Raw genomic sequence first — 13,065 nt, 5'->3', positions numbered from 1 at the left:
TTGTACGGTTTGGCCCCCGGTGGAAAGTGTTTGACCTCTCTCTATGCAGTTCACATTTGACTCCTGATTTTCATCTCTTTGCTCAAATGAAATGATAGCTATGAGGACAGTATTTTAGCAAAAACTACGAGCCAGCGTAGGAAATTGGGGCAAGTACAGGCGGATGCCTTCTAAGACGAGTGTATTGATAAGGTAGTACTTGGTTCAAACGGCTCTGAGCACTATGGGACATAACATCTGAGGTCATCAGTCCCCTAGAACTTAGAACTACTTAAACCTGACTAACCTACGGACATCACACACATCGATGCCCGAGGCAGGATTCGAACCTGCGACCGTAGCAGTCACGCGGTTCCGGACTGAAGCGCCTAGAACCGCTCGGCCACCACGGCCGGCAAGCTAGTACTACGCTACGACAAACAGCTAATTCGGACCTACGACTTTGCAGAGAAGAAGATAGAAAGTGTAGCTCAATTTTGTAAATAAAACATTTCTAATTTCACTTGTGGTTTATATTTCGCCACCGATAAAAGCCTGAAAAAAAAGTCCTAGTGTATATCGCTCCTCAAACCACTGTAGCCCGGTTCTGGCTTTGATATACAGATAATTATACTGTTGAAAGATGACATCGCCGTCGGGGAAGACATCAAACATGAAGGGAGCAGATGATTCGCAGCTGTCGGCGTATCTTCGATTATTACCTTAGGTCCCATACAAGTGCAGGAGGATGTGTCCCACAGCATACTACTGATCCCATCAGCCTGTGTCCGCGGCACACTTCACGTTTCGAGCCGCCGTTCACCTCGATGACGGCGTTTGTGGAGACGACCATCGACGTAGTGTAGCAAAAATGTGATTCACCCGAAGAGCCGACACGTTTCCTCTGATCGACGGTCGAATCCCAACTGTCCCGCGCCCACCGCAATCGTATTTGACGATGTCGTTGGGTCAACATGTGAACACGTAAGGGTAGTCTGCTGCAGAGCTTCTTGTAGAATAATCTACGATGAACGGTATGTTCCGAAACATTGATGCGTGCGCCAGCATTGTCCCCTTTCGGCCAAGGTACCACCGATCACCATCTATCCTACTTTACAGAGCAGGCAAAGCTCCGAACCCCACATTCTGCGAAGAGTCGTGGACGTCCAACCAGTTAGTGCCTAGTGGTGGTTTCACTGTTCTTCTGCCTCTTTCCGTAGATGCTCAGGAGAGTAGCACGTGAACATCCAACCAGCTTTGCCGTTTTCTAAATAGTCGTCGCCTACCTCAATGAATTTCTCCATTTGCACCCTGTATCTTCCTTAGGATGATCCCCGCCCCCGTCTGCTCCGGTTACATACCTTTGTTACAGCGTCCCGAGCCACGTGCGCCACGTCACCATGCGGCATCCAATGGCACGGTGAGCGGTGGTCATCATGTTTTGCCTTATCAATGTACCGGGTGAGCAAAAAGTCAGTATAAATTTGAAAAGTTAATAAGCCGCGGAATAATGTAGATAGAGAGGTAAAAATTGACACACATGCTTGGAACGACATTGGAATGACATGGGGTTTTATTAGAAAAAAAAAAAAGAATTGCTAGACGCGTGAAAGATCTCTTGGTGATGATCGTGTGCTCTGCCGCCACTTTCGTCATGCTTGGCCTCCAAGGTCCCCAGACCTCAGTCCGTGCGATTATTGGCTTTGGGGTTACCTGAAGTCGCAAGTGTATCGTGATCGACCGACATCTCTAGGGGTGCTGAAAGACACCTTCGACGCCAATGACTCACCATAAATCCGGACATGCTTTGCAGTGCTGTTCACAACATTATTCCTCGACTACAGCTATTGTTGAGGAATGATGGTGGACATATTGAGCATTTCCTGTAAAGAACATCATCTTTGTTTTCTCTTACTTGGTTATGCTAATTATTGCAGTTCTGATCAGATGAAGCGCCATCTGTCGGTCATTTTTTGAACGTTTGTATTTTTTTAGTTCTAATAAAACTCCTTGTCATTCCAAGCATGTGTGTCAGTTTGTACCTCTCTATCTACATTATTCCGCGATTTATTCAGTTTTCAAATTTATACTGACTTCTTAATGACCCGGTATGTTGTTGAATAATCTTCTTGCATTATAGTTTATTTTGTTTTCTAAATGCAAGCCTCTAGTAACTGTAAATAAGTACACAGATCGGCGGTCAGTAATTGTGGAAGGCGTCGGCAGTGATGTAACACGAGTGCCGCAGCACCAGATCACTGCCAGAGGTAGCTTTCACCTTGCCCTGGCTGCTCCCCTCTGATTGTCTCCTCGATTACGGCGGGGACCGTGTGCTGTGTGCGCCCCGTGAGGGTAGGACCTCGTCTTGCGGTCTTCAGACCTCCCGGAGGACAGAAGTCGCCTTCAGGGTCGGCTATACTGGAGTCGGCAACCCGGATCCAGCTGCGCCGGGTTGCGCTTTTTGTGCATTGTGCTCCAGCGCCGGGCCCATTGTCAGATTCTAAGCGACCGTATTTCCTTCTGTAATAGCATTAGGGCTGGCAAGGTGGCGCGCTAGATGGCGCGACCAGCCAGAATGGTTCGCTTCTGCGAAACGGCCGCAGACGTCGCTACGGTGGAGGAGGGGGGGGGGGGGGGGGGTGGGTGGGGGGAGGGGAGGGGTAGGCTCTAGCACAGCCGGCTCAATAACTCAATTACCGGACTGACGCTTTCGCAGATAAAGTGGGCGTAATTAAAAAGGCCTTTTCTGGGAACCATTAACAGCTCCGCGAGCAGCGCTCGGTGCGATGTGATTGTCCGTGAAACGTGTACTTTTCGCGTGCGATAATAGAGAGCGGAGTGTAATTAGAAGGTTAACACTGTCCGTGCGACCGCGGAGCGGACGAATCTGCGCGAACAATCGCGAGACGAAATTACGAGTACGTTACACTTGGTCGGACCTTTCACAGGCGTTGCTCCGGTGCTGCGAGGAGCGGCGACTTGCAACCACGCCTTGAAAACCTCAGTCTTCTGTACGAGAAGGGCTAATTAGCTTCGCGTGGTATTTGTATTACAGAACACGTATTTCACAAGATCCGTAAGATTTTATCTTTGTTGGCAGGTGCTAAGGAGAAAGAATGGCTTCTAGGCTGTACGACTTAGACAACACCCTTTCACCTAAGTACAGCTTATGTCAGTAACACACGCTATTAACCAAGACAATCAAATTCTCTAGTAATTTAACATACACAAACCATATACACTGTTGTTACACAACAATAATGCAGCGTACGTAACTTTTATAAACATATATGTATTTACGTACGTGAATTCAATGAAATCGTCATGGAAACATTTCCAGGTTCATCCAGTCGCTGCCAGTGTGGGAATCCTATTAAAACTGTTCACACTAGAAAATATAGCCCATGTTCCTTCGTATAGATTTTACTACAGCATAGAGCATTAGCCTGATCCAGGGGTAGCTAGTTCGAGTCTTGCCAGAGATATAGATTTTCGCCAGTACAATTTTTCCGACAAACAAAAAAGTGACACCAGGTACAGCTCCTGACACTTGGACTGCCAGCCGATGTCGTAGGGCCAGCCAGGGTGGGCGAGCGGTTCTAGACGCTACAGTCTGGTACCGCGCGACCGCTACGGTCGCAGGTTCGAATCCTGCCTCGGGCATGGGTGTGTGTGATGTCCTTAGGTTAGTTAGGTTTAACTGGTTCGAAGTTCTAGCGGACTGATGACCTCAGATGTTGAGTCCCATAGTGCTCAGAGCCATTTGAACCATTTGATGTTGTAGGGCAAGGTACAAACTGCTCTGCAGCATACCAGACACTGAGATGCCAAAGGCCGGGGATGCCTCCTGATATCGTGTCGGACCTCCTTTTACCCGGCCTAGTGCAGCAGCTCGTCGTGGCATGGACTCATCGAGTCGTTGGAGGTCTCCTGCAGAAATATTGAGCCATCGCTGCCTCTGTAGCGGTCCATAATTGCGAAAGTGTGCGTGGTGCAGGAGTCTGTGCACGACCTGGCGTCTAGATTACGTCCCGTGAATGTAAGTCACCGAACATAACCATTTCCAATCAACGATCGATTCAGTTGCACCAGAGGGTCAAATCCATCCCAAGTAAACACAATCCACACTGTTGTGGAGCCACTGTCAGCTTGCACAGAGCCTTGTTGACAACTTGGATCCATGGTATCGTGGTTTCTGCGCGACACCATCAGCTGTCATCTGAACAGGCCACAGGATTTCAGTCGCCTTTGGTCCAACCGAGAGGTCACGAGCGCAGGGGAGGTGCAGCACGCGATGTTTTGCTGTTAGGAAAGACAACCGCGTCGGTGTTGTGCTGCCATAGCCCATTAACGCCAAACTTCGCCGCACTGCCTTTACGGATACATTCGTCGTAATTCCGACATTAATTTCTGCGGTTATTTCACGTACTGTTGCTTGTCTGTTAGCGCTGACAATCCTATGCGAATGCCGCTGTTCTCGGTCGTCTAATGAAGACCGTCGGCCACTGCGTTTTCTGTGGTGAGAAGTGCCTGAAATTAGGTATTCCTGGCACACTCTTGACACTATGGACCTCGAAATATTTAATTCGCTAACGATTTCCGAAATGAAATGTTTCTTGCGTTTAGCTCCAACTACTATTCGTTCAGAGTCTGTTAATTCCCGCCGTGCGACCATAATCACGTCGAAAACCTTTTCACATGAATCACCTGGCTACAAATGACAGCTCCACCATTGATGATGATGATTGGTGTGGGGTGCCCAACTGCGTGGTCATCAGCGCCCGTACAAAGTCCTAATTTTTTACACAGCCTAATGTTTTTCACAGTCCAATCTTGTCACGAATGATGATGATGTTGAAATGATGAGGACAGCACAAAGCCCAGTCGCCGGCCAGAGACAATCCCAACCTGACCGGGAATCGAACCTGGGACTCCGTGATCCAGAAGCAGCAACGCTAACCACTAGACCACGAGCTGCGGAGAGCTCCCCAGTGGACTGCCGTTTTATACTTTGTGTGCCTAATACTACCACCATCTGTATTTGTCCATATCACTACCTCATGGCTTTGTCACCTCAGTGTAAAGTGAGACAATATGAAGCTCTTACGGCTTCCAAAGTAGAGCTCGCTAAATACTGCCCAACACGACCGCTTCGAGATCTGCTGACGTCCGGCAAAGTGTGACGAGGTGGCAGCGTACATATCCTGATCGTCAGTTAGCCATTGTCCCTGGTTTCACTCTAGACCGCTCCACGAGGAATCACGGGACGAGAACATGTGGTTCTACTTATGGGGATCTTATACTGGATGGAAGATTTACATGTGGCATTCCTCTCGCTAAAGGTGTAGGCTGCTTGCAAACAGATGTTTCCCCCTTACACTCCATACTCATAAAACACTGAACACAAGGCTGTACTGAGCAACCACATTTCGCAATCGCGCACAGCAGACAAAGTTCAGACTTCAGCGATAGACTGTAAGAGGGCGCCTGAAGTGTACACTGACTGACAAAAAAACTGAAGCGCCCAGAAAACATCGTCGGACGTCAATGTAACTTCTAAAACGTACACACTATCGGTGGGTATGCAAACAGAGTTGCAATTCTCTGTGAGAGGTAGAACGGCCACATGACTGCATTAATGTTTTCCGAGTTTAGTGTTGTAACCAGGCTTGGTAGGATATATAAGAAGCGTGTACAGAGTCAGCTGTCGAGTTTTGTGAAGAGCACAGAGATGCTGCGTACTCGTGTCAGTCAGTGTGGAGAGAGTTTGATATGGGCCTCATTGTGCGCCTCCATTTCGCTGGGAGGTCGAATCGTGCAATATCCAGGGTTGTCCGGCATTCGGATGTGACAGTAGCCCATTGCTGGGCTGCATGGGAACATCAGGCAAGGAAGACCGCGGTACTGTGTACAAAGCACATCGTAACACTTTCACATCTACGCCTGTCACCCGAGAACAACTGACGGACTCCCCGCAACATTATGTGTCATCCAGTACCGGTGATCGGCGACTAGCTGCAGTCAGATTAGGGAAATAACGCCCTACGCATAGGCTACCGGTAACAAATAAGTGGAGTCGTGACCAGGAGACGTGGGCTGCTCACGTATGGTGTCGCACTGTATTTAGCGATGCGCTGCGGTTCTGTACGACCGCATGCGAGCATCTTCGGTGTGTATGTCGCCGTCGTGACAAGTCCCATTCTTCCAATGTTTTAGAGAAGCAAAGCCGTTTGCTTCTGGCGTCATGTTGTGCGGACCCACCGGATATGATTTCAGGTCAGGGCTGATACCGACCGAAGCAACTCTGACGGCACAACTGTACATCACAGACATCTTGCGCCCTCACGTATTACCTCTCTCGTGACAGTACCGTGGTGTCACTTTTCGACAGGAAAATGCTCGTTCACACATGACCCTTAACTCTACGTGCTTTCAGCGGGGTTTTAAAGTACTCTCCTGACCAGCAAGAACTCTAGATCTCTCCCCAGCAGAACATGTGTGGGAGCAGCTCGAACGTCAACTGCTTCCCAGTGACAATACCCAACATCTCAAGGACCAGTTATAATAACTGGATGTCAGCTTGCCTCAGGAGTGGATACAACGGCTTTATGACACTGTTTCGAAAAAAATCTTGTTATGGATCAAGGTCAAAGGGTGGGGAGATGGAGGGAATGACAACGTCATATGGACTAATGGACTCATACTGCCAAGTTCTTCATAAATCTGTCTCGATTTTGTAATCACATAAATAATATTATATTCTCTCACAACCCTTGACATTTCACTCCATTTATTCCTCCGTTCCAGGGTGTTTGACTTCTTTGTCAGGCAGTGCATAACTTCACTAACATATCAGCAATGGAATATATCTACATCTACATCTACATCCATACTCCGCAAGCCACCTGACGGTGTGTGACGGAGGGTACCCTGAGTACCTCTATCGGTTCTCCCTTCTATTCCAGTCTCGTATTGTACGTGGAAAGAAGGATTGTCGGTATGCTTCTGTGTGGGCTTTAATCTCTCTGATTTTATCCTCATGGTTTCTTCGCGAGATATACGTAGGAGGGAGCAATATACTGCTTGACTCTTCGGTGAAGGTATGTTCCCGAAACTTTAACAAAAGCCCGTACCGAGCTACTGAGCGTCTCTCCTGCAGAGTCTTCCACTGGAGTTTATCTATCATCTCCGTAACGCTTTCGCGATTACTAAATGATCCTGCAACGAAGCGCGCTGCTCTCCGTTGGATCTTCTCTATCTCTTCTATCAACCCTATCTGGTGCGGATCCCACACTGCTGAGCAGTATTCAAGCAGTGGGCGAACAAGCGTACTGTAACCTACTTCCTTTGTTGTCGGATTGCATTTCCTTAGGATTCTTCCAATGAATCTCAGTCTGGCATCTGCTTTACCGACGATCAACTTTATATGATCATTCCATTTTAAATCACTCCTAATGCGTACTCCCAGATAATTTATGGAATTAACTGCTTCCAGTTGCTGACCTGCTATTTTGTAGCTAAATGATAAGGGACCTATCTTTCTATGCATCCGCATCACATTACACTTGTCTACATTGAGATTCAATTGCCATTCCGTGCACCATGCGTCAATTCGCTGCAGATCCTCCTGCATTTCAGTACAATTTTCCATTGTTGCAACCTCTCGATACACCACAGCATCATCTGCAAAAAGCCTCAGTGAACTTCCGATTTCATCCACAAGGTCATTTATGTATATTGTGAATAGCAACGATCCTATGACACTCCCCTGAGGCACACCTGAAATCACTCTTACTTCGGAAGACTTCTCTCCATTGAGAATGACATGCTGCGTTCTGTTATCTAGGAACTCCTCAATCCAATCGCACAATTGATCTGATAGTCCGTATGCTCTTACTTTGTTTATTAAACGACTGTGGGGAACTGTGTCAAACGCCTTGCGGAAGTCAAGAAACACGGCATCTACCTGTGAACTCGTGTCTAAGGCCCTCTGAGTCTCGTGGACGAATAGCGCGAGCTGGGTTTCACACGACCGTCTTTTTCGAAACCCATGCTGATTCCTACAGAGTAGGTTTCTAGTCTCCAGAAAAGACATTATACTCGAACATAATACGTGTTCCAAAATTTTACAACTGATCGACGTTAGAGATATAGGTCTATAGTTCTGCACATCTGTTCGACGTCCCTTCTTGAAAACGGGGATGACCTGTGCCCTTTTCCAATCCTTTGGAACGCTTCGCTCTTCTAGAGACCTACGGTACACCGCTGCAAGAAAGGGGGCAAGTTCCTTCACGTACTCTGTGTAAAATCGAACTGGTATCCCATCAGGACCAGCGGCCTTTCCTCTTTTGAGCTATTTTAATTGTTTCTCTATCCCTCTGTCGTCTATTTGGATATCTACCATTTTGTCAACTGTGCGACAATCTATAGAAGGAAGCACAGTGCAGTCTTCCTCTGTGAAACAGCTTTGGAAGAAGACATTTAGTATTTCGGCCTTTAGTCTGTCATCCTCTGTTTCAGTACCATTTTGGTCACAGAGTGTCTGGACATTTTGTTTTGATCCACCTACCGCTTTGACATAGGACCAAAATAGACAGTGATCTGTCCGCGGGATCTCGGCCTGAGTTTGTCGCAAACGCTTGACGGCTATTATACAAACTGCTGTTTCGTCAAATACGTGGAATGTTCATAGGGTGCTATGACTAAGTAACTGACCTATTATTTGAAACTTCCTAGCAGATTAAAACTGTGTGCCGGACCGAGACTCGAACTCGAGACCTTTGCCTTTCACGGGCAAGTGCTCTGCCAACTGAGCTACCCAACCACGATCCACACCCCGTTCTCACAGCTTTACTTTTGCCAGTATCTCATCTCCTACCTTCCAAACTTTACAGAAGCTCTCCTGCGAACCCTGCAGAACTAGCACTCCTGAAAGATTCCAGAATGGTAGAGCACTTGCCCGCGAAAGGCAGAAGGTCCCGAGTTCGAGACTCGGTCGGGCACACAGTTTTAATCTGCCAGGAAGTTTCATATCAGCGCACACTCCGCTGTTGAGTGAAAGTCTCATTCTGGACCTATTATTTATTCCTCGGTGTGTAGCGATGACGTAGACGAGGTGTCATCGATTCCTGCAGTGAGAGCTTTCAAGCTACTGCATTACTTTTACTCTCTCTCCTAAACAATGTCATTTGCTACAGGGAAAAGCGCACAGAAATTAATGTATGCGTTCCCTTCCTATTTTCGACAACATCGTCTAATGGTTGTATACCTGTAGTGCATCAAATACTGTGCGTAGGTACTGTATACGGAAAGTGAATTCCTCAAAAACAATCGGTGAGTTGCAGATTGTAATCCAAAGCGGGTTCGTGCAGATTAAACAAGCAACTAACGTTGCAAAGTAACTGACACAATCAGTATTTGCATAATTTCGTAATGCCTTGATTTTATAGCCGTCGTTCAATTACACAATCCACAAAGGATGAAAAGTTTTTTTTACTTATGTCATGTACATGTGTTCTCATTTTAAGAAAGATTTTAACGATTTGTGAAGCCGCAATGGCATCAACACTAATCAAAAAATTGTATGATCTGAAGATGGCGAGATTCTTTGCCGAAACTAGTAATCTATCGAAATAAAGATTTCATATGCGGTCTTAACTTCATGAGTTTTCAGTACTTAACATAAAAAACCAAAGAAAATAACTTGGTAACATGGATTGGAAGAGAGACTGACCACAGTAGTTCTACCAGGTACGGTTTACTTGTACAGAAACTCCTCAGATGACGATATTTTCACCATGTAGAGTGTCTATTGTCTGTTTTCGTCAACTGAACACTTTGGGTTATTATGCCATTTCAGAGCGGCAGTTGAGTGCAGGAGGACAAGCCACGAAACTGTCAGCCGTAGGCCGCTGCCAAAATTAGCCAACAGTCGAAAATATACAATAATTAGAATCCATGGCGGAAATTTGCCATTTCAGAAATTTCGTGTGACTGTGATATCTGCTCGAAGGAAACTAACTCATAAACAAGCCTCAATCCTTCACCAGCCGGCTTATGATTAGGACTATTGATGTTTTAAAAAATGTCGCTAATCTGACGTATTAATATTTTCAAAAAAATCGTTGCCGGACCTCGATTTATCGAAAAAAGTATCGGTGTATAGGTATAGCGACGGAAATAATATCGACGTATCAGCCTGCAAAAATATCGGCTGCACATTATAAATATACTACCTGTTTTAGAGTTCTATATTTAAGTATTGATTTGTTATTAGATATCCTGTATAACAACAAGCTATCAGGCTGCCTATCCTCTTAGAGCAAGAATTGGAAGGAAAGCGATACACGTTCACGCTTGGCGATAACAGCTTTCTTAACAATGGTAACTGCATCTAAGTAGTACAGTACCGATGGGTCAGTTGTTCGGTTTCGTCACATATCCGATCTGTGCGGAAAGCTTCACGTCAACTTCCCTGTTTTTTCATTTCTGCCAACGACAGCGACCTAGTTGTCGTAGTGTCAAAATTGCTTGTTGAAGTCAAACGTTGCAGTTTCTGTTGGCAGCGCCGATTACATCAGCACGTCCCCTCACAAGACTCCGCCTACCGCAAGAACCAATCTTGCCATTTAGATTTTTTTTATCATTTTCACCAACTGTTTTTGAAGAATGTTGATGTGAAGAGACAGCACAGTAGTTGCGTTAAAATCGTTTTGTAACGTAAGTGCTGAGCTATTTCTTCTTATCAGAAATCTTTTTATTCCATTCATTCAGTCACAAACATATGCTACAGGCTGCTTCTCTGTGTCACCTGTACTTGCTTCACATAGTCAGATAGAAATACTGAGTTGAAGAAAGCTCAAAAATTGGTACGACTCCTTCTCACAGAAAAAGTGTAATTATGTTCTGCTACACTTTCAAAAGAACAATTTCAAATATTTACCGAAAATTACGAAAAAATATATGTAATATACAATGATGACCATTAAAATTGCTACACCAAGAAGAAATGCAGATGATAAACGGGTATGCATTGGACAAATATATTATACTAGAACTGACATGTGAATATATTTTCACGCAATCTGAGTGCATAGATCCTGAGACATCAGTACCCAGAATAACCACCTCTGGCCGTAATAACGGCGTTGATACGCCTGGGCATTGAGTCAAACAGAGCTCGGATGGCGTGTACAGGTACAGTTGCACATGCACCTTCAACACGATACCACAGTTCATCCAGAGTAGTGACTGGCGTATTGTGACGAGCCAGTTGCTCGGGCACCATTTACCAGACGTTTTCAATTGGTGAGAGATCTTGAGAATGTGCTGGCCAGGGCAACAGTCGAATATTTTCTGTATCCAGAAAGGCACGTACAAGACCTGCAACATGCGGTCGAGCATTATCCTGTTGAAATGTAGGGTTTCGCAGGAATCGAATGAAGGGTAGAGCCACGGGTCGTAACACATCTGAAATATAGCGTCCACTGTTCAAAGTGCCGTCAATGTGAACAAGAGGTGACCGAGACGTGTAACCAATGGCACCCCATACCATCACGCCAGTTGATAAGCCAGTATGGCGATGAAGAATACACGCTTCCAATGTGCGTTCACCGCGACGTCGCCAAACACGGATGCGACCATCATGATGCTGTAAACAGAACCTGGATTCATCCGAAAAAATGTCGTATTGCCATTCGTGCACCGAGGTTCGTCGTTGGTACATCGCCGCAGGCGCTCCTGTCTGTGATACAGCGTCAAGGGTAACCCGCAGCCATGGTCTCCGACCTGACAGTCGATGCTGCTCCAAACGTCGTCGAACTGTTCGTGGAGATGGTTGTTGTCTTGCAAACGTCCCCATCTGTTGACTCGGAAGTCGAGACGTGGCTGCACGATCCGTTATAGCCATGCTGATAGGATGCCTGTCATCTCGACTGCTAGTGATACGAGGCCTTTGGGATCCAGCACGGCGTTCCGTATTACCCTACCGAACCCACCGAGTTCATTTTCCGCTAACAGTCATTGGATCTCGACCAACGCGAGCAGCAATGTCGCGATACGATTAACCGCAGTCGCTACAACCCGACCTTTATCAAAGTCGGAAACGTGATGGTACGCATCTCTCCTTCTTACACGAGGCATCACAACAACGTTTCACGAGGAAACGCCGTTCAACTGCTGTTTGTTTATGAGAAATCGGTTGGAAACTTTCCTCACGTCAGCACGTTGTAGGTGTCGCCACCGGCGCCAACCTTGCGTGAATGTTCTGGGAAGCTAATCATTTGCATATCACAGCATCTTCTTCCTGCCGGTTAAATTTCGCGTCTGTAGCACGTCATCTTCGTGGTGTAGCAATTTTAATGGCCAGTAGTGTAAAATAAAAATGTTGGGCAGTTGACATTGTCGTGTCGTTGCAAGTATATCGATAAAAGGATGAATCAATATCGCCGACATAAATCGATGTTATTTTGATAAGGTTTCGATGCATCGATATGTTATCTATCGCGCTACTTCCGTTGCAGTGTCGAAGACGTCGTCACGGCGTTGAACACAATTCTGAGAGGGCCCCGTTTGAGCACTTACGGAGTGAGTGTGCGGACTACTTGGTAGGAGGCAGGAGGCGAGACTGACCTTGCCGTAGGCCCTGGTGGCGCTGGCCCAGTGCTGCGCCTGGACGCGGCCCTGCTGCAGCACGCCCGTCAGCTGGTCCAGGTGCGACCACTCCTGCACGTTAGAGCGCGCGAACGGCAGCGCCAGGGGCACGTCCGCCGCGGGCACCACCTCCATGTCTGCCGTGTGCTGCTGCTGCCTGCTGCCTGCTGCCTGCTGGTTGCGACCGTGCTCCAGGGGCGGGTCACCGCTCTGCGCCCATCACACCACGCCCTGTAAGCGACGACACGTCGTACATATTCATCCACTCAACACAGTAACTGTATGGACAAAGTATTCTCTAATACTATGTGCAATAATATTCCTTTACTTGAAGATTTTGTTCACCTGCCAAGGTTAAGGCATTCACAGCATCTCTTACTTCTAACCAGATATTCTTCGTGAGTCAACACTGTAATATGTATGGTACATGAGCGT

At 46.7% G+C, this 13,065-nt stretch overlaps 1 protein-coding gene across 4 annotated transcripts in view; it reads right to left on the bottom strand.

Annotated features, from left to right (window-relative positions):
* Positions 1–13,065, bottom strand: part of LOC126345346 (uncharacterized) — a 997,319-nt gene that overhangs the window by 344,446 nt on the left and 639,808 nt on the right. For all 4 annotated transcript variants that reach the window (XM_050002094.1, XM_050002095.1, XM_050002096.1 and 1 more), the window contains one exon: positions 12,610–12,861. In XM_050002094.1, coding sequence (XP_049858051.1) covers positions 12,610–12,765 — 156 coding nt within the window. In that variant the 5' untranslated portion in view covers positions 12,766–12,861. The remainder of the gene's footprint in view (positions 1–12,609; positions 12,862–13,065) is intronic.

Source organism: Schistocerca gregaria, chromosome 1 (genome assembly GCF_023897955.1).
Source record: "Schistocerca gregaria isolate iqSchGreg1 chromosome 1, iqSchGreg1.2, whole genome shotgun sequence".
NCBI classification, from domain to species: Eukaryota; Metazoa; Arthropoda; class Insecta; order Orthoptera; family Acrididae; genus Schistocerca; species Schistocerca gregaria.
Note: the sequence above shows the minus strand (reverse complement) of the source record. Positions and strands in the feature narration are given on the sequence as shown.